This window comes from Myotis myotis, unplaced genomic scaffold (genome assembly GCF_014108235.1).
Source record: "Myotis myotis isolate mMyoMyo1 unplaced genomic scaffold, mMyoMyo1.p scaffold_m19_p_2, whole genome shotgun sequence".
Lineage (NCBI taxonomy): Eukaryota > Metazoa > Chordata > Mammalia > Chiroptera > Vespertilionidae > Myotis > Myotis myotis.
Window position 1 is genome coordinate 172,952,046 of NW_023416324.1, and position 27,413 is coordinate 172,979,458.

The following is a 27,413-nucleotide window of genomic DNA, read 5'->3' on the forward strand; positions in this document are numbered from 1 at the left end:
AAATCCCATGTTGAATGTAATTTACATTTCATCCTCATTCCTGTAGTAGTGCTGAGATTTTGTTTGGGGTTACCTTGAGTTTATACATAAATTTGGGGAGAATTGATATCTTTATAATAAGCTTTCCAGCTCATAAATATGCCATATCCTTCTTTTTATCGAGAGTTCTTTAATTTTTCTTAGTGTTTTGTAATTTTTAGTTGAGGTATCTTACATGTTTTTTATTAGATGTCTTCCTAGATATTTGATATTATTTGTTGCTATTGTAGATGTATTTTTTTTAATTTCACATTGTTTTAGTTACAATGTATAGAAATAGTTCTTTTTATATATTGGCCTAATGATCTTGGTAAATTAGTTTACTTATACTTTGTGGAGACTTTTATATTTTCTGTGTACCCAACCAGGCCATCTGTGAATAATGACCCTATATTTCTTCTATTCTAATTTTCCTACCTTTTATTTATTTTACTTGACTTATTGCATTGGCTAGCATCAGGCATGACTTTTGATCAATTTTTCAGAGAGAAAAATCTTTCATGGAGTTCCCTAGTAAAAAAAAAAGCAATTTATGAAGTTAAGTTGGTTGATTTGTGAACATCATATCCAAATTTAAAATGGTGTTATGATGGCCTACAAAGCCACCATACACTGTTCCTTATTGTGCACACCCACAGATATGGATTGAAAATCTTGTCAGCCAGCCACCCTTGTCTTTCCTACCCCAGACAAGCAGAGCATCTCATTTATATTTGTGCATGTCCAGACCACTCACTGAAAATGTTCTTGCCTCAGAGGTGGAATTAAGAGAGTATTGTCAAGTAGCAATTTCAGGAGGGCAGAGCTTGTGGAGAGATGGTATCCAAGGCAATGGTGCCCTGTCTGGCAAGTCATTGGCTGGCTGCAGAAGATACCAAGTCTTCCAAAGTGCCTGCAGTTGTCTAAAAGAGCAGACGATTTTGGTCAGCTAGCATATAGAAGGAAGAATGATATCTTTTAGATGGAACACTAGAACTGGAGGCAAGGACTATAAGAAGTTAAAAGCTGCTGGAGTCAAGAGATGTCAGCTGCCAGTAGGAGGGAGAAGGGAGGAATCCTGGGCCTAGAGATAGGAGAAAGTGTAAGTCCTTGAATGAATTCAGGTGTATCAGGTGTACCTCCAGCTGGAGAGTGCAGTTTTAGAAAACATGAGGATACAGACCCTGAGAGCTGGCAAAATGTATTCTTCCTATCTCTTCTTTGGTGTTGTCTTCCTTTTCCATCTCTTTCTCTATTTCCTTTAATCCCTTAATGATGTAATCTTTATCTGTCAGATTTCATCTGGGAGGCAATGTGACGGAATGACTAAGAACTATTTAGGTGGAAATCCTGACCACTTACAGCTATGCAACCAGAACAGATTACTTACCTTTATTAAGCCATGGTTTTCTCATCTATAAAATGGAGACAGTGGAAGTAACTTTTCTATTGTTTGGGAAGATCAAATAAAATAATGTATGTAAGAGTAACTTGGCACAAAGTAGATGCTAAAGGGCCCATCTGGCTGCCTCTCTCGTGGTCTGTCTACCTTGTTCTTTTCCAGAGGTATTAGTTCTTATGCATGTTTCCCTTGTACTAAGTGTAATGTGTTTTTCTTGTTTTAGTTGAAAAAAAGCTTTATGTCCTCTATTTTTAATGTACAAATTGAGTGAGTGAAATATCTTCCATTTCTGTCCCTGTGGTAGATTACCGAAATGACAGTGGGGGATGATTTCCTCCTCTCCCTTCTAATGGCAGCAGCTCCAAGACCTTGAGCAATTTCTTTAACTTCTTTGGGCCCAGGGTCCTTATCTATATATGTAAGGGACTAGATTAAGTGGACTGTGAGGCTCTTGTCTAACTCTAATTATATCTATGAGAAGATGCTAAAAGTCAGATTCCTCACTAAATTATACATGTCATGAAGAAACGTGTCTGTTTTGCTTATCATCATATCCCAGCGCCTCCAGGATGCCTGGCCCATAGAAGATGCTCAGCAAATGAATGGTTGACATCTTTACAACAAGGAATGTGGTTCATATTCACCAGGAGTTGTCAGAGCACCATTGGCTTTATGGGCCCATCTTCAATAACTCTGAGAAAAATTTCTAATGGTAGAAAATGCTTACCAACTCACATAGTCAACTTTTTTGGCATTTATTTTCAAACTTATGAATTCAAACTTCATAAATATTTTAGAGTTCATGATCCTTTCTCAATTTCAATTTGTTGCCATGCTTTATAGCCCTAGGTCTCGCCGTCGTTCAGTATGTCACCTGTATGAAGGTAAAGACTCTATTTTTGAAAGCACAGTGTATAACTACACAATATCATAGCACCATCTGCAAGGTGCTATGCCATTTTCTTTATTTCTCAAGGCAGCATCACAAAGCTCATTTACCAAAGGAAGGAACAGACTAAAGGCAAGGAGCATTCCTTGGGCTTCTTCTTTCTTGCTTTAAATATACATCACTATCTCTGACTAACGCGTGCCATAATCAGAATCCTTTATACATCCTCTGGCTCAGTTCCTTGGGAGAGCTGAGCCTTCTTTCTTACTGCTTGCAGGGCTCCTAATGGCTTTCCTATCAGTGGTCTGTGAAACTTCCAATTCTCATTCCTGCTGTGTTCCACTCTCTTCTTTCTCCTTTAAATGGTAGATTCCTGGGGAAGAAATATTCATGACTATCATTGTGTCTAGCTTTGTAGGCTAGATGTGGTTAAGAATTAATTGGAAATTTAATCCATTCAGTCACTCATTGTCTTAGTCCATTCAGGCTGCTATAAGAAAATACCATAGACTGAGTAGCTTATAAAAAAACAAGTTTACTTCTCACAGTTTTAGAGGCTGGAAGTCTGAGATCAGGGTGCCCGCATGGTTGGGTGAGGGCTCTCTTCAGAGTCTAGAAAGTTGGCATCCTCACATAGCTCTGCTCTCATTACCCAATTATCTCCCAATGTTCCCTCACCTTTTAATACCATCACATTGGACATTAGGATTTCAACATACGAATTTGAGAGGAACACACGTATTCAGACCATAGCACTCACCAGATATTACTTGAATTACTCCTTTGTGTAGAGAATATAGGATCCCAGGTATAAGACAATTTGGGGGTCATAGAAGGTTTATAATTTAGAGCCAAAATGGTGTGGTCCACACTAGAAGTACTGTGTAGATTTAAAGAAATCAAGACTTGGAATTGTCTGGCAGTTCATATTCTCTTGCAAAGTAGATATACACTGTTCCTGAAGCCATTATAAATTTTTTTCTTTTCGGGAAGCTTTGGTTTACCTTCTGGTGTTAGTCTTATCAGCAGAACTGATAATATTTATAATAATATCATGAAAATGTCAAGACATTTCTAAAACCTGAAATGAGAAAATTGAATAGTACCATAATCATTTACTTTCTAAACTTAGGTAAAACAGGGATTGTAAACTTAGGTAAACAGGGATTATTTTCTTTAGATAAAGTAAGAAAAGTAGACACAGAACCTTTGTTTACATTGGGACATCATCACCTTTCTCATTGTTTTGCCAACACTTTTATGGCAGAAGACGAGTAGTGACAAAGGGGCAGTGCTGCCTTAGAGAAATGGTTTCTGTGTCCAGTTGTCTGACTCTCCCTTCTCGTTTACTAACAAGATGCTAACAATAACAAGCCTAGCCATTTTCTGTGTCTGAATGTCTGAAAACATTGGATAACAATTGAGAGTTGGCTGCCATGATGTCACCATCAAAAAATCATGGGAGAGACTCTAATGGCTTCTACATATAATCTGCCAGTTCTGAACTTATTTCATGCACTCAGGAATAGCAGTTGGCATTATGTAGGGAAGAAATTATGAAAACCTGTCCTCTCCAGTCAGTCACTGGCAGGACTTTGCTTTATAAACTTGTCATCAGTGATAGACTTTCCTGTCTCATTTGTTAACTTCTCAGACCAGAATTCATGGTTGGAGGAGGCACTGAAAAACCAGTTAGCCTGAAGATTGTTCAGTCTTATCAGTCAGAAAAGGGATGATTGTTGAGCTGTAAGTCTACCTCTTTTAATCACAAAGAATTTGCCAATCTCCTGAAAATATTTTAGGAGTAAACACTAAGTCAAACAAAATTTTCGTGGGTTACCAGGGCACTGACTGTGGTTAGCTATTTAATGAGACCTTTGATACACTGGAAAGTGGCTAACACAAATGCTTAACTCATTCGCGCTTCCCCCACCCTCCAGGATAGCTGGACAGAGTAGCAATTCTGACTATAACAAGAAGAAAACAGCCCTCATAGTGCAGCATCTTTAAAGTGTGTCCTACTTTGGGTAAAATGCTCCCTCTAAAATGAGTAGCGCCTAGATAAGACCGAAAAGGCAAACCTGGTTTGATTTAGTTCAGTTTGGTTTGGCTACTATATGTAAGTCACCTTGACTTGAAAAACTTGTTGCTTTGGCTTCTCAAAATCACATATGGAATATGCAGTTGACTTCCAAATGGAAAGCAACAGCTCTGTGCACCATTTCATTCATTGAGGAAAAGTAATTGGCACCATCCATGAAAGGATGAGTTATAAAAACCTGCCCTTCCTGGGGAGTCACTGGGAAAAAAACACACATAAGCGCAAAGGTTTCCAGGACATTTCCTGTACAGTTAGCCTTTCCTAGGTTGTGGTCTGGTCCTTTGTTTTACTCCTTTGCTTTTAAAAATGTTTGAAATGTCCCTAAAGTTGAATTGTCTCCTATTCAGACCTGATATTTAGAGTTGCTTGTGGAGGGACTTTTAAAAAGTCATGTATTTAATTTATAAATATGCCTCCAAATATGAAATGTATTTGCCAGAGGAATTTCAAGTCTTTGATGAGTTAATGTGTAATGTCTACCAATATGTTTTTGGCTGTTTTGTCCTTTTTGGATACAAAATTCTTCATGCTTGCAATTCTTGGTTTTCTATCATACCTGCTCTGGGGAGGAAGAGGGAGCATCACCTGCAGAATGTTTAAGTGTTTCAGAGCCTCTGGGAAGCAGACCCAACACCAAAGAAATTTGGAAAAGACACTTGGCCCTGGTTGGGTGGCTCAGCTGGTTGCAGGTTCCCCATCAGGGCACACACGTAGGTTGTGGGTTCGATCCCCAGTCTGGATGCAGCCAATCGATGTTTCTCTCTCTCTCTCTCTCTCTCTCTCTTTAAAAATCAGAGGATTAAAAAATAATAATTTTTTTAAAGTGTCATGTGATGACACTTTAAAAGAACTTTTTAAGGGTTTTAGATGGAAGACTATATTTAAGCACTTGGCTTTCTCTGGCATGTGACTTGACATGAGTTCCAAGAACAATCAGCTCATTTCAGGGTTTGCAGAAGGAAGCACTGTGCTCCCTGTTAATCGGCTGTCCTCCCTCTTCTCATTTCAGTGGTGCTTCATGCCCCACCTCCAACCAAGATCAAACGGGAGCTGCACAGCCCCTCCTCCGAGCTGTCATCCTGCAGCCATGAGCAGGCTCTCGGTGCTAACTATGGAGAAAAGTGCCTCTACAACTATTGGTAAGTGGAGCCAGAGAAGGCTGGCCAGAAAGTAGCCTTCAAGCTGACTGTTTCAAATATTATTCAACAGACACTCAGCATAGCACACCCCATCTTTACCTGCAGTGTAATCCTCTAGGTGCAGGCCAGCTCAAACGGGCCTTTCTTTGTGCTGAACATGAAATGCAAAACTGTTCAACTGACTGGGGTGGTGGGAGGACTCAGTGCTTGGGGTACTGAACCCCCCTCCTCCCCCAAGGGAAAAATCCTTGAATACTGAGATATTTGATCTGTGACTTCGAGGGAGGGAATGTATACTCCTTCGTGTCTATCATATGTTAATGTGAACTTTAAGCACCAAAGAAGTAATCTTCAAATCAGAAATATGAAAAGGCCTTGATGCTTATGCCCTTTACTTAAGAATATCCAGGCTCAGGAATGAAGCTTTAATTTTAAATCATTCTTTGCTCTAGAAGATAAACATAGATCTACTTGAGAGGGGGGAGGAGAAGAGTTGTTAATTCAAGTGATGTTACAGCAGAAATTCGTCTTCAACAAAGATTCTGACTAATTTCTGGGAACCCTGGAATACTTGGGAGAGGGTCTGGGAAACTTCTCCAGACACGTAAATTCTGCCCCCATCTGTCCACCTGACACACACATACATGGAGAACACGGTTGGAAGGGGGGAGAAAGGAAACTGGAAGCAGAGGCTAAAATTATCTTTGAGAAGAATCACTAGAAGTGTTAAATAGTCCCTGTGACGCAGTGTGTTTGTCACTTCTCAGAGGTACAAATATTCCCTCGGGGCTGCCAGCAATTTAACTATGTTAATGCTGTCATTTCCTGGCAACTGAGGGCTGCAGCATTCTGCTGGACCTGGTGACCAAGCTAATGGCTTCATTGCAGCTTACTGGTTCCTTCTCTTTTTCTGTTTGCAGTGCCTATGATAGGAAGCCTCCCTCTGGGTTCAAGCCATTAACCCCTCCTACCACCCCCCTGTCACCCACCCATCAGAATTCCCTATTTCCCCCACCTCAGGCAACTCTGCCCACCTCCGTGCACCCTGCTGCAGCAGGCCCAGTACAAGGTGTGGGCCCAGCCCCCACCCCTCATTCGCTTCCAGACCCTGGACCACAGCAGCAAACCTTTGCGGTCCCCCGGCCACCACATCAGCCCCTGCAGATGCCAAAGATGATGCCTGAAAACCAGTATCCATCAGAACAGAGGTGGGTGCTGATCTGGGCTTCCTTTGCTGCCTGCATTCCCCTCCCCTTTTCCTCACTGGGAGAGGGGGAGCCGTTAGTCATATTTACCAGGTGTCTATAAAGTTCTCATTCCACTGCGGCATCTTGTGAGGTAAGACTAATAATAACATGAATATGACCTGTTTACATGTCACCCTGTTCCTGAGGTATTCCAAGTGGTTTATAAACATTACAACGTCCTTTTGAAGCAGGAATGGGGAGATAATTAGTACTGTGCCCCCATTACAGAGCCCAGGGAAGAGTGACTTTCCCAGGACACATTATCCATTGACCCTCACTCAGGGCCGCTCTCCTGGCTGCTCACTGGATACTAGAATTGAACCTTGATTTATGCTACCCATACATCCTTTATTAACACTTACCTATTGGGGAAGCTTGCTGGTAGGAGGTATTATTACTCATCTGATTTTCACAGATTTTAGCAGTAGGAGATTAACTAAAGACTTTATTTATAATTATCTACTTTTGAGATAGAAACCTCCTGGTTTCACTCCAGGTAGTTCTACATTTCAAATAAGGAAACTAAGACACCAGGAGAAACGTGCCCAAAGTCATGTATTCATCAAACAAACCAATGTGTGTGAAGGGAACCTGCTCTGAAAACATGAAACTTAGGTCCCGGCCTTCCCAGCCTGTAATCTGCTGTGTTCTAGAATTTTGGATGCTTGTGGCCTTCCTTTATGTAGGGTGTCTTGGGGGTCTCGGTTTCTCATTTCAAGTCTCTCTGGGATAAGGAGATAATGTAGGCGGCAAGTTGTCAGTGATGTTACCAAGGGCTGCAAGATGGTGGCCATTGTATTTCCTTTCTGTCTGTCTTGCTCTGCACTGGGTGGGTGTGAGGGCGGGAGGCAGGAGAGGAGGGAGGATGAATGAGTACACCTCCCCCAGGCCTGGCCCAACCCAGATGCCTCCCCGTGTTTACTCAGAGGTCACTTTATTTCTAAATGAAATGAAGAAAAACATTAGCCCTCTTATCTGGTTCTAATCCCCTGACCCCCTTGCTGTGAAACTCACCATAAAGAACTACCTCATTTGGCTGGTAGTGTTTATTCCCCGGTGAGGCCAAATGCCACAAACACCAGTGATACATGGGGCCCAAGGGGTGAGCACTGATTGGAGGCTGGTTCAGTAGTGGGCCTCCATTTACACAGAACTCATCTAAAGGAAGCAGCCACCACTAAGCTTTGCCAGTTATTACCTTGTTAACAGCCTTGCACTCTTCCAGGAGAATTCGGAAATTTGGATTTTTATGTAAAAATTCCGGGTTGCCTTTTTTAAAGTTGGCAAGTAATTCAAATTAAAAACAACAGCAACACTTTGCAGACTAAACAAAACCTCTCTGTGGGCAAAATTACCCTGCAAGCCTGCCAGTTTGTGAACTCGGGCCAGGATACCATTTTTATTCCAATAGTTTTTTTGTGTGTGTTTTTAAATAGTATCCTCCTGATTATCTGCAGAGATTATTAATTGAGGGGAAGGGATGGCGTAGGGCCTATATTCAGTATTTTAAATACTTAGTAAACTTTGTATTTGTCATACCCTGTGTAAAAGAAAATCTCTTTCATTTATACAGTTGTGCACTGCTTACCAACAGATACCTTCTGAGAAATTCATTGTTAGGCGATTTTGTCATGTGCGAACATCACAGAGTGAGTGCACTTACACAAACCTAGATGGTAGCCTACTACACACCTACGCTGTGTGGGAGAGCCTACTGCACCTGGCTACAAACCTGTACCGCGTGTTACTGAGTACCGTAAGCAATCGTAGCACAGGGGTATTTGTGTATATAAACATCTAAACATAGGAAAGGGATAGAAAAATAATGTACTAGTATATAAGATAAATAATGGCACGCCTGTCTGGGTACCTACCATGATTGGAGGACTAGGAGTTGCTCTGGGTGAGTCAATGAGTGAGCGGTGAGTGAATGTGAAGGCCTGGGACAGACTGTGCACTACTGTAGACTCTGTAAACACTGTGCACTTAGGCTCCACTCAATTTATAAAACAACACGAGATTAAATCAAGCACAAGAGAAATGATGTAATCAAGCAGCAGGGTAAACACGAGACGTGTGAAGCTGCTGCTGGCGTAACACAGCATACTATTTTTGTGCACTCTAAAATGAGGATCAAAAGTATAGTAAAACATAAGCCAGCAGCATAGTCACTTATTGTTATCAAATCAAATGCACTGCACCTAATTGTATGCTCTATACTTTAATATGATTTGCAGCGCAGTAGGTTTGTTTACACCAGCATCACACACAGACACGTGAGTAACAACGTGTTACACTGTGATGATACAGTGTCTATGACATCACCGCATTTCTCTCTCAATCTCTATTTCTTACCAGATTGTGTCAAAGGTTAACTGAACCAGGGAAAGAAAAGCCCTAATTCTGCTGGAGGTTATTTGTCCTCAGGCAGGCCTGGCAGAGAGGGGGCCTTAGTCTCCAGGCTGCCCAGCCTCCTCCCAAAAGAAAGAAATTTGATCCCTGATAGTTAAAAGTTTCTGACCTCAAGTGTCCAAAAAGAAAGAGTTAGGAACCAGAAAGTAAGCATTTCTTTTATGGGGTGATTCCTCCCTGAAATTTATCTGTTCGTCTTGGACTTACTTCCCCTTCCCCTCTGCCATTAGGAATGATGAGTCTGAAATAAAAAGACCTCACATCCCCTGGGTGATACAAAGATCCTTGAGAGAAATGGGGTGAAGGGTGAAGTTCCGAATCGATAAATAAAAAACACTGGGGCACTTAAGCATTATACACCAGAGCTCTGTAGTCTCAAAGTTGAGGGTACACAGGAGTTCCCACAGGGGCTTATTAGAAATGCAGATTCCTGCTGCACCCAGAGATTGACTTGGTGGGTCTGGAGCCAGGCCTGGATATATTATTGTCACATTTTGAGACATCACGATCCAGCCCTCTCTTTTATCCCCATCTCTACTCCAATGCCCCCCTTTCTCGCAGCATCAAGTACTCAGTACTCTGAATTTTTTTCTTATTGCCCTGATCTATGACGAATGAGATCATGTGATATCTGTGTGATGCAAAATGCATTTAAAAAGCAACAAACAATTTTGCTTATAGATACCGGGTAGCACATGGAAAATGAGACAAACTGAAATCCCTGGTCTGATTTTGTAACAGTAACAGTAATTGCAGGCATGTATGATAAGCTTAATAACCACATGTTTAATAACTTTTATGCATGCCCGAAAGTGGGGCAGATTACTCGAATTAGTAACTGTAGTTTGTTCTCTGTTAACTCTTTATTTAAATTAGAGGGAATATTACTTCAAAAACGAACCCCCTTAACCAAAAGGTATGGTATTTTGTGGGATAGAAGGAAATACAGTCTTATTGGAGCCCTTTAACAGCTCTGTAAACAAGGAAGAGTAAAAAAAAATCTATTTTACAGATAAGAAAATCAGGCCTCAGCAACTAAAGGACTTCCTAAATGTCACGTAGCCAAATGCAGGGTCCTCCATTTAGAGACCAAAGCGTTAACTTACAGCTCCGCCATATGGTTTGGTTATGATTTGGGTGTGGGGGGCAGGTTGCTAATGTCTATTAAAAACTGAGTAAGTGACCTTGAGAAATTTGTTCTAGCCTTGTACTTTATCCAACTCTTTATCTCTTAAACTATCAGAACATACGCCATCTCTTAAACTATAAAATCCTACTAAATTCCTTCATCATTTACAGACGTGTTATAATACGTATCTGTTTTGTTTTGCTCATTCTGTTGAATAGAGTAAGCCTGTTGAGGTTTAAAAACCATGATTTAGACCCCTTTTTTTAGACCACATTTAACCCAGTATCTTACTTGTCTTCAGTATGTCTCTTGATGAAGTGATAATAGTTTGCTAAGATTATACTTTAAACAACTAAAACATAATCTTAATGTTTTATGCAATCTTAGTATATAATTCTTCACAACTCAAAATTTATTTTTAGAAGATAAATACTTGTTTGGGAGGGTGATTTATATTCACTATTTCCTCCCCTCGAGGAGGAAAAACCCTTGTAATTTGGCACGTTCAGACCTGTTCCATTTATCCTTAAAGACCACAGCTGCTCTTGAAGAGGAGAGGAGAGTGCTTTTCATTCATCCATTGCAGTCTCACGCGGCTTCTCATCGTGCTGTTTACCACATTTACATGGCAAGGTGCTGGAACTTAGAAAATATCCTTACGTTATGCCCATAGTACTGGCCAGATATGGTTTTGCCTTTCACTGTACCATTTCCCATTACATCTAGAGTTGAGACTCCACAATTCAACTTAGGCTCAACTAAAAAATTGACCAACTAAGAATTTTAGAACACACTATTCTCTCATTTGGCATCAAGACACAAAAACTCAAGAAAAGACAAAGTTTAAAAAAATATTGCTGCTGTTGGAAAAATCCTCTGCTTGGATGCGACCCGAGGGCATAGAATTGTAACAGGCTATTCTGCTGATACTGATAGTCAGATTACAGTGCCCCAGGGTCACCTAAAAAGGATCAGTCACGTGTGGCATCTTCTGAAGGATGAATGGCCTACCTGCTAAGTTCTCTCCCTCAGCGGTTATGACCAAAGCTTCAGAGCTCGAAAGGATGAGCTTGAGTATCCTGGAATTGTGATTTACTGGATACGACTCATTCTCTAAAGATGGTAGATAGTAAGAGAGTTAACATATTCAAGTTTTTCTCCTGTTTCTACTTTCTCTTTTAAAGCCCATCCCCAGTAAATTGCTGTTCGTTTTTGTCCGTCATACTTTGTAGCTTTTAGAGAGAGAAGAACTTGACTGAGTCACATTTGTTAGCCTGGACTGGAACGCAGTGAGTGTGTCTGATGCATCTTCTCGCCGTGCACTCCTGTTAGTACCATGTTACAAATGGCAGCACAAACTCACTCTGGGATCCGAAACTGCGTTTCATAGATGCTTAATGGAACCTTCTTTAACAGACTCAGTAATCTACTTCTAATGGTTACAGTGTGGGTGTTTTTAGTTCTGAATCTTAAGAGAGCTTGTTTTCAGCAATTCACCATGTTTACTATAGGGTTTTTGTTACCTTTTAATTAGGCTAAAGGAAATTTCCTACTATCCCTAGTTTACTGAGTTTTTAATGGAATGGATATTGACTCTTATCAAATACTTCTCCCTCTGTTGAGATGATCAAAGGAAATTTTAATTTCCCACTGTAGAGAGTTACATTGATTTATATGGAACCAACCTTGTATTCTTGTGATAAACCTAACTTATCTGTTCTGTATCATCTTTTGTACGTTGCTGGACTTGATTTTCCAATATCTACTTAGGACTTTTGCATCACTATGATTGAGATAAATGTACACTTTTTCTTATATTGTCCTTGTTGGTTTTAGCATTGAGGTTATACTCATCAAATGAGTGGTGGGTATCCTCCTTTTTATATATTCTGGAATAGTTTGTGTGAAATTGGCATTCTTTCTTCCATGAAATCTTGGAAGAATTTGTCAGTAAAATCATGTGGATCTGATATTATCTTTGTGGAAGATGTTCAGTTACTGATTCAGCATCTTCACCTTTTTATAGTTTTGCTCTGGTGTTTCTGTTTAGCTGAGTGAATTTAATAAATTATTTTTTCATTTTTTGTGAATTTTTATGCCATAAAGTTGTTTATAATGTTTTTTTAAATAAAACCTCTATAGCATCTATAGGTATCGCTTTTTCATGTTTGATATTTATCTAGTTTTTTTTTTTCTTTCATAGTCTTAGCAGACAATTTCATTCGTCTTTATAACAAATCAAATTTGGCTTTACTCATCCTCTCTATTGGGTGTTTTCTATATCACTGACTTCTGCTTTCACTAAAATATCTCATTTTATTTCAGTTTATTCAGTTTTTCTTTTTCTAACTTCTTTGGTTGAATGATTACCTCATTAATGTGTAGCTTTTTTTCTTTATAATATAACCATATAACCAAATAAAACTCCTCCTAAGGCTCGGTGACCATACATTTAGTTTTTCCCAGGTCGTGTATGGTTCATGTCTTGTCTGGATGTAATTGCTAATAGCATCCGCTTTAATTCCCCAAAATATCCTGGTTGGGGCAATCAATTATTTTATCTCCCTGCCCAAATCCTGCTTAAGCTGTCCCCACAAGTTCTGATGTGTAGTATTTTAAAAATTCAGTTCTAACTGTTTGCTATTATTTCTTTTAGTCTTGAAGTTCTTTAAAAAATATATTTCTTAATTTCCAAACCTTTGAGAGTTTTCAAGTTGCCTGGACTATATTTTTATTTAAATGTCATAAGATAGTATTTAAAAACAATTATAGAAACAATTGTAGAAATAGTATAGGCCAGTAGCTCTGGAGTTGGACAGACAGACCTGGTTTTGAATCTGTATGACCTTAGGCAAGCAGTTAACTGCTCTAAGTGTTGGTTTCTTCATCTGAATGAAAATGGAGAATAGTAGATACCACAAGTATCATTGGGTGGATTAAATGAAAAATCATATTGGCACAGAGAAGGTACTTATTAAATTATAGCTTTTATGACAATTTCACTACTTAAAAATCACTCTTATATTTCATAAAGGAAACTATACTTAGGGAATCTTCCTAAAATGATGTAGATAGCACAATTTTAGAAATTGCAAGTTTTGAAAATGTAAAAGCCCTCTTTATCCCTAATCTTTTCTGTTTGTCATCAGACTTATTAATAATGTACATATAAAACTAATACTTTCACTATTTTATATTGGGGACATCTCATGTTTACATCACCTTCTTCCATATTTGATCTTGAGAAATCAGATAAGCATCTAAGCCTTTAAAATTTTATCACTCAATGTTTTATCGCCGTTTAAATGGGCCAACTTGAGTCTAAGCAGAGCTGACAGGCCTCCCAGAGCCCTGAGAGCTGTTTCAGAATTCTCTGGTTTTGCTTTTAGGGACCGTGTTTGGGTTTTGTTTTGCAACAGTGTCTGGCTTGGTATATGGCAGGAAAAATAAACAGTGTGAAGTTGGGTAGCACATTGCCACCCAGAATATAAATCAGCATTCTCTTTCTGAGAAAGCAAACTGGATACTGGGTAGGCAACTAGTGGACTCTTCTATTTTGTGTGAGTGATAGTACTCTCTCCCAATTCCTTAAGATCTTTCCTCACATTTGCATAACTTCTGAATTTGGCTTCTTGCGGGCTGGGGGAGGGCTGGAGCATTTGATAGTGATGTTTAAACGTAATGTATATCAAGAACCTAGCAGAGTGCTGGGCCCTGTTTCATGCATTATCTTACATAATCTTTACAACAGACTTTTGGGACAGATCCCATGGTTGTCCTTATTTTACTGAAGAGGAAACTGAGGCTCAGAGCAGTTACATAACTCACCCAAGGTCACATACCTAATAAGGGTAAAGATTGGATGTCAACCTAGGATGTGCTGGCTTCACAGCCAGAGCCTCTTACCCAGCTATGCTGCTTCTCTATGTTCTATCTGCTCTTAGCCTTAACGGAAATATTAAGCACTTGGTGTTGGTGTCTTGGCTGATCTTACATATCATCTCTCAATGGCCTCTGAACATCACTGCTTCACCTGGCACCCACGGCCACTGTGTGGCTTTCATTGAATCCACACTTTTCTCCTTTTTTTCCTCTAAGCATTGTGTTTACTCTGTGTGTTGGCAGCAGGAACTGAAAAGGAAATGCAGAAAAAGCATCTAACGGTTTTCATAACGTAAACCAAATGTTGGTAGCGTGGGTGAGCTCTTGGGAGGAAAGGCGCTATATAAATCTGACAGATAAATAAATAACTGGTTCTTTAAATAAACTGGCACTGAAAAAGCCTTAATCTGTAACCTATTGAATTTAGAATCCCTTGATAGTCAGAAGTCTCCTTTTGCTCACCAACTGTGACCTCACTACCACCTGAGCCCTGTTGGGATATGAGTGTGGGAGTGCGGGTCAGAGGGGTTGGGAGTGAGCGGGGAGAGGTTTGTTAGGAACCAGGTCTCTCTTCCACTGAAAATGCTTGCCTGCCTCAGTAAACAAGAGGCATCTTTGTCACAGCTGTATTATGTATACAACACATTCTTAGGTACTTCAAAGGATTGGGAACAGGGAAAGGGGGTTCAAATGAAGGTCAGTGAGTAAAGTTCACAGAATGTATTTAGGGGAGAAGAACTGAATTACTTTACTAATCTCAGCAAATAAAAGCCGTTATCAGCAGCAAGCTCTGAGAGACTTTCTTCCAAATATGTTGGTTTTGTGACCTACCCTTAAGATCCCCTTTGCCACTTCCACTCCCTCAAAACAAACCAAGACAGAACCATCCCAATGACAGAATCTATCTGCAGATCCCAGGCCCCCAAGTTTCACAAATCCTTCCAGTTATGCTGCCTGATGCCCATCTGGAAGTACCTTTTCCTGAAGGGGCTGTACCAGGACAGCTCTAGAGTTTCATTCTGAAAGGTGAGAAGATGAGCGGAAGTGGAGTGGTTGGGCCTGCCAGCTGCAGAGGCTCTGATTACAGAACTGAGTGGTTCCTGCCATCCCGGAGCCATCAAAGGAAGTGATTTGTGCAGGTCACCTTTGAAGGTGCTGAGATGGTGGCAGAGGGGAAAGATAGAGAACAGCAGCCTTATTGCTGTTTCTTCCTGCTAGCATAAGGTTTGGGTACTTTATAAAAATAAGGCCTTGAGAATATCCTCATCTTTCTTTTGGGTTCCCTTCTTCAAATTTTTCTTCAAAAACTCAGGTTTTCAGTGTGCTGCTGGTGCCTAAATTCTATTTTCCTTTTTTTTTTTTTTTTTTTTGGTAGCTATATTCTAAACATCAAGTCGAACCCCGAGTTTCAAATTTACACTTCTTCAAAGACTCCGCAAGGGTTTCCTTAAATAACAGCATCCTAGAAAATCTCATTCCTGATGAAGTTCCACTGTAATGCATTCAGTCCCTTAGTGAAAGGCTCTCAACCCACTGAGCCTTATATAGTTTTAAAACTTATTCAGTACATTGGCCAGGCAGATTCTGATGCTTTTAGTTCTGGGATAAAAGGATAAGTATATGTAAAATTGTTGGTGATCTTTATGTTATAAAATCATCTTAGGCTGCTGCTTTTTTAAAAATCCTCACCCAAGGAGTGAGGATATTTTCCCCATTGATTTCTATAGAGAATGGAAGGGAGGGCAGAAGGGGAGAGTCAGAGAGAGAGAAACATCGATGTCTCTCGCATGGATTGGTTGCCTCCTGCATGCTCCCCGCTTGACTGGGAATCGAACCGACCCTCCGGTGTGCAGGCCAATGCTCTGACCACAGTTATGCCAGCCAGGGCATAGCATGCTGCTTTTGATAGGGTAGTAAAGACTCAGAGTGAGAGCCATGCTGTACCCTGATCTAAAAAGTACTTTATCTGCACCCAATCTTTTCAGTTTAAGATTTTAAAGCTTGATATCCTAGAAATCTGTTGGCCACCTGTTGCCACAGACTGATTCAAATCAAATTCAAATGATTTGATTAAAGCTATTAATAGGATTCAAGCTAACAGGAGAGAGTAAGACCTTAATATTACAGGATTATATTGTTGATTTTTAAAAATGTATTGAAATTAGCTCTAAAATCTTTACTTTTTTCCCCCTGAACCTTGGCTCGTTTTTTTTACCTGAGGGCACATATTCACAAATGCTTTTCTTTATACACATAGATTAGTGCCTTATGCATATTTTTTCCCATCTCTAACTGCTGCACCCACCCTCCTGATGTCTACCCCAGTTCGGCAGTGAATACAGCTGTGCCAGAAACCATGCTTTTGTAGACATGACTTTATTTCATCATTCCAGTAGCATTTGGTCGGAAAATACATCCCCATGTTACAGATGAGGAAACTGAAACCAAGAAAATGTGCCCCCCATCACTTCCCTAGTAAGCGGCTTCACTTCAGGACCCCAGGCTTTCTCTTTTACTACTCCACCTTCGCAACAGGGCAGGGGCAGTTGGCACTCCTCTGGGTTGCTCTGACAGCTAAAGGATGTTAATGATACTCATTAAATAACAATAACAAAGGCTTTTATTGTTCTGTCTTATTATAAAATAATGCATATTTATTCAACTATAGATGAGCAAAAAAAGAAAATCACCTAAAATCATTACCACCCAAAATAAGCAATATGAACATTTAGGTACAAATCCAGGATTTTATATAACACCATACACACTTTTCCTTATGTTTGCGAAAATGTGATGCTCTTTGTACTCTTTCACAGCCTGCCTTAAAATATCAAAAATACCTTTGCAGGTCCTTATATATTTGTATACTGCATCATTTTTTTATGATTCCTTTCAACTAAATGGCCGTATTACCACATCCTTAGCCAGTTCCTGTATTAGACATTTGTACTCGTGACCATCTTTGTAGCTAAAATCTAACTATATCTATGATTTCAGTGTGTTTTATGTGTCAGACACAGATTTATTAACTGCCTGCTCATCCTCTAAGTAATCGGGAAAAACTGTCTCTCTCCTTAATGATTACTAATGACTGGTTAGTTAAACTTTTTGTTTATTTATGAGTCCCAATATTCCTTCTTTAATGATTTTTCCTGATTTATGTCATTTGCCCATTTTTTTCAGTTGGGATGTTCATCTTTTATTGATTTTTAAAAGCCCTTTCTGTCAACAACATTAACATTGCTGTATTTGTTAGAGAATTTTCCTCCAATTAGTTTAATTTTGGGGTTTGATTCTGGTATTTTCTGACTGTCACAGATTTTCCTCCCAGTTTGTTGTTTCTTTGTTGGTTTTGTTGCTGATGTTTTTTGACTTATAGAAACTTATACAATGAGGTGTGTTCATATTTATTTTGGTGGTTTCTGCTGTTGGTACAACGTATAAAAAGGTGTTTTTCTCCAAGATTTTATGTTTTCATATATATTTACTTTACTATTATGTTTTTACATTAAATCTTTATTCTATATTAAATTTATTTAAGCATATGGTATAAAGCAGAAGTTCAACCTTTCCCCTCACTAATTTAAAATGCCTATCTTAACAAATTTTGGAATATATTTGACAGTTTCTGACTTTCCATTCGATTTCTTTGACATGCCTATCTTTCATTTCTTCTATTCCTGTTTTAATTATTATGGCTTTATAATATTTTCAGTGTGGAATAGATCATTCTCTTTTCAAAATTATTTAATCTTTTAAATAAAGTTTAGGATCATTTTGTCAAGTTGGTTGGAGAGGCATTGCTTTGCAAATAATTTCCTTAACCTGAACATCTGATCCTCAGTGCTAAATTATAGAAGGTATTTGTGATGTTCTTAATTAAACAATATAACTACTTTCTTCTTGCAGATTTCAGAGACAACTGTCTGAACCCTGCCACCCCTTCCCTCCTCAGTCAGGAGTTCCTGGAGATAATCGCCCCAGTTACCACCGGCAAATGTCAGAACCTATTGTCCCTGCAGCTCCCCCACCCCCTCAGGGATTCAAACAAGAATACCATGACCCACTCTATGAACATGGGGTCCCAGGCATGCCGGGCCCCCCAGCACATGGGTTCCAGTCACCAATGGGAATCAAGCAGGAGCCCCGGGATTACTGCGTTGATTCAGGTTAGTATGAAGTCATGCCACTTCTTTCTTCATTCTCTCATCCATCTTTCTGGGTATTATTGAATGTCTTCCTCCTGTAGGGCTTTGGGGAATAGTTTCATAAAATTAGGAGCTAGTAAAGCAGGCGTGTTTATGCATAACTGAATAAAAAACAGAACACAAAAGCCATGCAAATCGTAGGAAATGCAGGGGGCAGTCAAAAGTGGTGCAGGGAGATTTCAAGATGGTGGCAAGTAGGTGGAAGCTACACTCACCTCCTCTAGGACCAAACCAGAATTACAACTAAATTAAAAGTGGTGCAGAATACACCTCTGAGGCCAACCCTGAAGATTGCTGTGGTCCAATCTTTTTTTTTTTTTCAGAGAGGAAGGGAAAGGGAGAGAGAAAATCATTGATCGGCTGCCTCCTGCATGCTCCACACTAGGGATTGAGCCTGCAACTGGGGCATGTGCCCTGACTGAGAATCTAACAGTGATCGCCTGGTTACTAGGTCGATGCTCAACCACTGAGCCATGCTGGCCAGGCCCGGGGTCCAATCTTGATGATACTCTTTTTAAGACCTATTATCTTAGGGTCACTGGACACAGGGCATATTATTTCTGCATCTTAGTCCTGTCCCTAGTTCTGTGGCTTTCTTTCTTAATACAAGACTCATAAACTTTCAATATAAGAATATGGAAGAGAGCCCACATGTGGGAAGGGATTCTTTCTATTCTTGAAATGAATGGTGTTCCAAGAAAGCACCTAGTGTGTCATTGCTCTGTGGGGTGCTGGGTGCGCCATGGGAAAGGTGTCTTTTTGGTTGCTTCATGGGATTCACTGCTCTATTGCAGTGTTTTCATCTGGAAAAGTTTCTGTGTCCTTCAGTGGCTGCTGGTATACACAGAGAGAGATACATTAGGTCTCCTATTATTTGGTTACTAGAGGCCCAGTGCATGAATTCATGCACAGGTGGGGTCTGGCCAACCTGCCCCAATGGGGACCGATCAGGGCGGGGCGGCAGGGGGGAGGGGCCTAGGGAGGTTGGCCGGCCGGCTCTGCCCCCAGTCAGGATGGTGGGGCCAATCAGGAGCAGGGCCGGCGGGGGGGGGGGGGGGTCTGCAGGAGGTTGCGGGGGTTGATCAGGCCCCCATTGGACCGGTTGACCACGGCAGTGCACATCATAGTGACTGGTCATTCCAGTCATTCCATCATTCCGGTCACTTGGCTTTTATATAGATAGATAGGTTACTCTTGTCTAGAACCTGAAGCATATCAAGAGTTTAAGCTGTACTTGGGGGCCCTGCTGTCCCCCCTCCCCTCCACACACACTCATTCACTGACTACATATCTTAGAGGTCAGGTTTATTCAATGAGATCATCAGGGAAAAGGAGGGTTGTGTTGTCGCTTGCACATTTAGAAACTGTTTCTTCTGCTTCGTTTTTCCTCCTTTCAGAAATGACTTAAGTTTTTCACTCTTTTTTGCAGTTGGTGCTAAAGGAATTTGAGGGTTGGTGGGTAGGTTTTCAGCCTTCCCCAGGCATGCTTTTCTTGAAGACCCTAGGGAAGGCCGGGGCAGTATATACTTGAATGGCTTTTGCAAATGAAATAGGTAATAGAATTTACTCAATGGCCTTTTGTGAGATAATACATAGGTTGCTAAATTCAGGCAGAAATTGGTTATGAAAAAGGTTGAGGAGGTAAGCAGATGGGAGACATCTGTTGCTTTATGATAGAAAAATCACCAAGTATAGATATCAATAACTTGTAAAGTTCCCATTGGCATTCCTCCTGAAGGCTTTGATGTATTATTCTCAGGAGTAGGCATGACCAGAAACATTTTTACTTTGGGATTGACATTTTAATCTGTCCTGACCAGTTTTTTACCCCATCCCACTCCCTTATAGCAAGACACTCAGCAGATGTTACCATATCTGTAATTCTTTGGTCTGAGTGGTGTCCTGGTATGTAGGCAGGCTTGCCCTGCATAGACACAACTCAACTCACTGTCTTGAAAACATGATGCCAGAAGAAGAGATGGCTGTGCAGGGGTTCCATTCTGACAGGTCCAGCATGGTGCAAATGTGCTTGCCAAATCCACTCCTGCCAGTTCTTGTCCTAGCTTCATAGCTTCAGATCCCCTAATCTCTTTGGCCTAAAAATACCTTCACCTCTTACAGCAGAACTGGATGTGACCATCAGCTATAAAGAGTAAATTGGGAAGATCTTAGTGACCCTCCTCCCCGTCCAAAACCCCAAAGCCGCAGAGTTGTTATAGGCAGAAGGCCAACCTTGGCCTTTTAAAAGCCAGTTTCTTCTACCGTGAACTCTCCCATCAAGTTTGGTGTTAAACTAATTTCTAAATGAGCAAGTTGTGAGAATGAGACATTTTTTTCTCTCAGTTCTTGATTTAGGAGTCAAGAGTCCTCTTTTCAGATGGTGGGTTATATGGTGTTTTCCATGTTGGTTATTAGGGTGGTACCTCTTTCCCAGGACAAAACCAAAATGACATGACCTTGGAGCAGGAGAAGGTTAGGGCTTCACTGCAGAGCTGCAGTTTGATTGTTGTGATGACTCACCACAGAAATGATTGACGAGAGTGTGCCTGTCTGTGTTTCTCTTTCAGAAGTGCCTAACTGCCAGTCAACCTACATGAGAGGGGGCTATTTCTCCAACAGCCATGAAGGTAAGTAACTTTAAAAAAGAAAAGTATTCAAGGAAGCTTAAAATTGCTCAGTTTCCAGGCTAAGATTTGAGATCATAGTTTAAACTTTAAACCATCCTTAGCTCATGAATATGAGAGCTAGTTGATCATATTCTTCTGTTATTTTGCACACACAGTCTGAGGCATGCTCCTGAGCACTGTGAGGGCTGCCAGCATTTTCAATAGCAATGACCCTAACTTTAGGAGTTCAGGGGAGAATGTGAAGAAAAGGTGGACCAATCAGTTTTCCACATTTCCATACAAGGAGATTACACAGCTGTATATAACACATTCGGCCTAAACTGGAACTTAGGGATTATGTCATGACTTGAGATGGTAGGTTCAGGACTTCTCTTCTGAACACTGAAACACGGAAGAGCTTTTTCCTTAGAACAGCTTCCCCAGAAGTATGTTTTATTTTCTGTTAATCACTCCATAAATATCTAGAGCAGTGATTCGTCAAGCCCAGGGCATAATCTTCACCTGGAACTTGTTAGAAATGCAAATTCTCAGTACCCACCCAGACCTGGGGAATAAGAAACTCCCAGCAATCCATGTTTTAACAAGGCAGGTGATCGGATGCACATTCAAGTCTGAGAACTACTACAGTGGGGCCTTGACTTACGAGTTTAGTTCGTTCCAAGACCGAGCTCGTTAACTCAAATTACTCTATCAACTCAATGCAAAAAATCCCCCGAGAGACAGCTGGTATCTCAAAAAACTCGTTAGTTGGGACACTCGTAAGTCAAGGCCCCACTGTATAGAGCAGGGAGTCTGAGCTTTGGCTCCACATTAGAATCACCTGAGGAGCTTTTAAAACAGTTGATATCCAGGCTTCATCCAGACCATTAAGCAGAAATTCTGGGGTGGAACCCAGGGGTTAGTAGCCACTAAAACTCCCCAGGTGATTCTAATGTGCATCCAAAACTGACAACCACTGTTCTCTAGAGCAGTGGCTCTCAACATTGACTGCACATTAGAATCACCTGGGAATCTTTTTAAGATCCTGATTTCTGGGCCTCATCCTCCGGAAATTCTGTTTCTTTGTTACGGGGTGAGGCCACAACATTAGTAACAAAGAAACAGAATTTCCAGAGGATGAGGCCCAGAAATCAGGATTTTAAAAAGATTCCCAGGTGATTCTAATGTGCAGCTAAGGTTGAGAACCACTGCTCTAGAGTTTTAGAGGAAGGTTGAAAGAATTAGTAAAACAGCACTATGAAACATTGGCTGGTTTTTGTAAGTGAGTGGTTCACAAGAGTGGTTTCAATGAAAAATTATTTCCCACTGGCTTGGTTGGAGGGGAGACCAGGTGTTGTTGCAAGGGGCACTGAGATAATCAGAGTGAGTGTCCAGCCCTGGGAAGGAAGGGCTTCTATTGGACCTCTGACTGTGATCGGCACAGCTGTGTGGGGCTCTCTTCCAGGTTCCCAAATGTTTCTACAGAATCAATTGATGTCTGCAGCAGGCAAAATAAGAGGGAGTTGGGGGGAAGAGGGAGGAAAACATTTTGCATAATTACCACATTTAGAAAGGAGCATGCTCTTAAAGGAACTATTTTTAGTAAGGCATTGGGCCGCTTACTACACACAAAATACCTGGTGAGTTTGTGTTCGTTGCCCCGCTCTTTCCCATTCCTTTCCCTGCCCCCACACAGTGAAGAAGTTCGTTGCAAAGAGACCTGCATTTTTAATTGCTCTAAATTATTCTGACATGGTTTTTCCCTCCGTATACAGGCTTGACCACAGATGCCTGTGAAACAGTTAGTGGAACAAGTGTTTCTGATTGGTATCTGTGATTACTAAGATAGCCATCTTGCCTTAGCGTTCACCTGGAATCTTTGCATACTGTTTTGAATCTCTCATTTCTACTTTGCTCCTCAAACAGGTCCTTCCTGCCACCTTTATTTGAGTGATTAGATAGTTGTAGCCACAACTGATGTAATTGCTGGCGCAAATTCAACTGACTTATATTTCACTTAAACCAACAGCATCTTCCAGATGTTTTAGAGAATCACATGTGGTGATAACTAGAAACCACAAAATACATCAAAACGATACTCATGGGCAGGCCTTCATCTGATTAGTTTGAAAACCAAACCTAGAAGGTAATCTAGCTTTACATTTTCTCCCGGTATATTATAACTGCATTATCTTTACGTTAGAAGAAGAAAAGCTCTAAAAATAACACAGCAAGTATAACAGGTGTGTGAACTTTGAAGTAGTATATTTATAATGACTATCATAAGACCATTCAAACACCACTGGAGTTACCAAAATCCATATGGAAAATCAGGAATATATAGTTTTCTGGCAAACAAGGCAAAAAGCATGATGTAACTCCTGTTGATAGTATAAAGTATTACAGTTTGTCATAAAAGTCAGTTTTCTAATCAAATTGGAAAATAAATGTATCATAGGAGTCACTGAATTCCTGATTTAAAAGTTAGCATTGTATTCCTAAGTCTTTTTTAATGGAGACTGTAGATTCTCTCATTTATTCAAATACTTAATTGAGCACTTATTATGTATCAGGTGCTATGAAGATATGAAGAAATTCAGAACATGGTCCTTATCCTCAAGGAATTTAGAATCTATGAGAGAGAATAGAAGATAAAGCTCTCACATTATTCAATTAATTTCTTAATAGTACTTATCACAATGTACAATTAACTATCTTAACTTTTTTCAATTATCATTTATTGCACACTTATCAACCAGGAGCTATTCTTGGCACGCCAGTATAAAGATAACTAGATCCATGGAACAGAATATATATTAACTTGTTAAATTCTCACAACCCTATAAGGTAGGAATTATTATCTTCCCTAGTCTTCATATGAGGAAACTGGAGCACAGAGAAATTAATTAACTTGTTCAAGGTCACACAGCTAATCTAGGTCCATCAGTCTGGCTCTAGGGCCTACACTCTTTAAATGTTCCATACCACACTATGTCTTATTTATTTTTTTTTCTTACTTAATTGTCGGTGTGCATCAATTGGGATGCGAGCTCCATGAGCACAAGCACCAAGTCCATAGTCTTCTCATGTCTACCTCCTTCCAGCGCAGTGCCTGGCAAAAATATTTATTGAATTAAATAATAAATAAATGACAATAAAATTATACATCCTTTGAGGTAATTAAGCAAACAGAGAAATAGTGCTTAGAGCTGAGGAAACAAAAAATCATTCAAACCTCAAAAAAATCTCAGTTTCCTTTAAATTGGACAGTGTTTTCCCAATTCCAGGCCTCTTAAAAATGGTGCTGGTCCTGCCAAGAACTTGGTCTGGACTGATCATGAAGAAAGAACAGCAGATTGTTCCTTGGCACCTTTACCTGTGGATTTTTCAAGTTATAGCAAATCCCTCTCAAAATCTAAGATAGCCCTTCACTGCAGAGTGCCTCCCCTTGCCTGTCCCCACTGCAGACCTGGCATGCATACACCTATACTACACAGCCAGGTTTGTGGACCAGAGAACTGAGCACAGGGAGCATCGTTTACCAGACGGGAGCCCCTGGTGCTTTCTCCTGAGAAGTGTGCTGGTGGAGGAGAGTATACTAGAGTGCTCACACCTGGAAGCAGGCCAGACTATGGGGAGAGATGTGGTCCCCATCAAGCCTGTCTATTAAGTGGCTTTGATTTGAACTGCTGATCTTGTCAGGATGCCTGGTGACCTGGTGGTCAGCATGGAATGCATATTAAGGGTTTTTGTGGATTGAATACAGGACATTCTTTCCTTCTTCTTGACCCCTTTAACTTTCTGCCCTGGCTTCCTTTCATTTCCACGTACATGTGTTATTGGACCAGTCAGTTCCCCTTTCTTGATCTCTGTTTTGTTATCTGCAAAATAAGTTTTATTGCTAGAACATCTCTTCAGATTCCTTCCATGTGCCTGGTTATTACTGCAACATGCTTTTTAAGTTATTACTCTGCGAAATCCTCCACAGGCCCAAGTCTTTACTCAATTGGCGAGCCTCTCTCCCCTCCAAACTCTTTCGTAATTGAATGAGGTATGTAGGCAGCCTCAACAGAAAAAGGTTGAACATGGCGAGACTATGCACAGATCAATCAAATCCATGTGGCTAGGCCGACTGAAATAGATGAGATGTCTTTTCAGATATAAAGCCTTAGTCACAGCAACACTGATCCATGCAGACATCAGAAGCAAGATGTGAAGGAACTTCTGGTGACTCGGTGCTTCCCTGCAGTCTTAGCTCTCAGAGCAGGGCCGCTCTGAAGCTCTGGTGAATACATCAGAACGCGAAGGCCTGAGTCCTTTTGAAATCCCCCAAAATTCAGTCTGGCATCGATATTTCCGTTAATGGGGCTTAGGGCCCAAAAGGATAGAATCCCATTTTAGTTCTTAGATCCAGAATTTTAATAGAACACACAGAGAATTTGTTAAGCAGCATGGTCTTTCTTTTTAACTTCTCCTTCAGGCTTTTCATATGAAAAAGATCCCCGGTTGTACTTCGATGACACTTGTGTTGTTCCTGAGAGACTGGAAGGTGAGTAGCCCTATCCAGTTTGTTGCTAAGCCGGAGGCTCAGGGATGTCAGAGCACCTCCCTCAGTCTTATTAATAGCAGATTAGCATTAACTCTTTTTTGCCCAAACCACTTGAAATACTTAAGATTAAAGTATTGCATGTGTACCTTTGTCCCAAACAGGCAAAGTCAAACAAGAGCCCACCATGTATCGTGAGGGGCCCCCTTACCAGAGGCGAGGCTCCCTTCAGCTGTGGCAGTTCCTGGTTACCCTTCTGGATGACCCAGCCAATGCCCACTTCATTGCCTGGACAGGCCGAGGCATGGAGTTCAAGCTGATAGAACCTGAGGAGGTGAGCATTGGATGCTGGACTCGAATGATTTTTTATGTGTAGATGGTGCTGATGTTCGCTCTTGTTTAGTTCTCCATTGAGGCTTTTACAGTGTTAAATATGCTCTTCTCATTCAGATCTGGCCTGGTCAGTGGCCTTGGCGGTGCCCTTCCTATTATCCAGAGGTCAGTTTACAATTCACAGACAGGCAGATTCTCCACTGTAAAATACATTAAAACGCATTAGTATCACTTCTACAAAGTCTGGGGAGTTGGCCATAAAGATCTAAATGGGGCCTGTTTTCGCCTTGGAAAGTTGTTTACAAGTGTTGTTTCAGTGATAAACTTGTTTTGGTGTCGGCCCTTATGTGTCATAGCCTATATGTGGAGATACAGAATATTTGTGTGATGCTTTGGTAATATATTACAGGATGCAGCTACCCTAGTACATATTTCAAATAGCTCTAACCTAAAGAAATGAAATTATCAGAGATAATTTAGATTTTTTAAACTATATTATGTGACATCACGATAGTTGAAAGATGACAAAACCTTCGTTATTTTGTTAATAGAAAAAGAAACATGGTTAACATTATTACTGTCTGTTGCTCAGAACTATTGACAAAAAGGCCTACGGACAGAACCAGTACCATTTCTTCAATGGGGAAGACATATTACAGAACCCCTTACCTGAATATCACATAACAAAGTAAATTAAATTAGACTCTCAGTTTGGCATATTCCAAAGGGATTGATTTTTAATTTCCATTTGACTTAGATTCTAGAGAGATTATAAATGAGAAGAAGTAACAGCCCTGAAAATCTTGCATGTGCTTTGTAGAGTAGCCTGTACTTAGGTGTGTTATATATTAAATCAGCAGAGCATAAGTCTCTTTGGGTATGTGTAATTGAAATGAGAACAATGTTCTTAGAAAACATTCGAGCAAGAACTGCAGTTTTAAATGTTGTTCCATTAATTCCAGGGCTCAGGTTAGCACACTAAGGGGTTAAGTTGGTATGAGGGCTAACAGCAGAAGGTAACAACCTGGCACTTGATTTGGAAGAAGACAATGGTCCAGAAGTTAAGAGGAGAATGTGTGGATTGGAGGCAGTTATAAAAGGAGATGCACGTATGGTGTTCCTTACCTTGTATCACTCACGAAAATGGAAATGTGTCAACATTCCATGTTATAAATGGTTTCTGTCAGGACTCAATCTACCTTCAAAGCCAGAGTCCAGTACTGTGGTGTTTCTAAGCGTTTCTTTATGGCTAAGTCATGTGGAAATGGAGCCATGTTTTCGGCCTCCAGCCATACTGGGGAGCCATCGGCCCGCATTCTGTTCCTCATAAAGCAGCCTGGTTTATGTGAGGCTTGAGGAAAGCATGTCGCCTAGACTCTCCGAGGCTTTGTGACAGTAAATCTGTCCTGCGGCAGCCCTTATTGATTTATCCTGTTGCACAAACAGGAGCTTTTATTACTTTATTGCCACTGCCTCGGGCCTAAGCACAGGCTGTACAGCT

At 40.5% G+C, this 27,413-nt stretch overlaps 1 protein-coding gene across 4 annotated transcripts in view; it reads left to right on the forward strand.

Moving 5' to 3' along the window:
* Positions 1-27,413, forward strand: part of ETV5 (ETS variant transcription factor 5) — a 56,952-nt gene that overhangs the window by 22,889 nt on the left and 6,650 nt on the right. For 3 of the 4 annotated variants that reach the window (XM_036350567.1, XM_036350565.1, XM_036350566.1), the window contains exons 6-11: positions 5,420-5,549; positions 6,470-6,757; positions 18,129-18,388; positions 20,995-21,054; positions 25,514-25,582; positions 25,744-25,913. In XM_036350567.1, coding sequence (XP_036206460.1) covers positions 5,420-5,549; positions 6,470-6,757; positions 18,129-18,388; positions 20,995-21,054; positions 25,514-25,582; positions 25,744-25,913 — 977 coding nt within the window. Of the gene's footprint in view, positions 1-5,419; positions 5,550-6,469; positions 6,758-18,128; positions 18,389-20,994; positions 21,055-25,513; positions 25,583-25,743; positions 25,914-27,413 lie in introns of those variants that run through there. The other variant, XM_036350568.1, reaches the window with a different exon arrangement.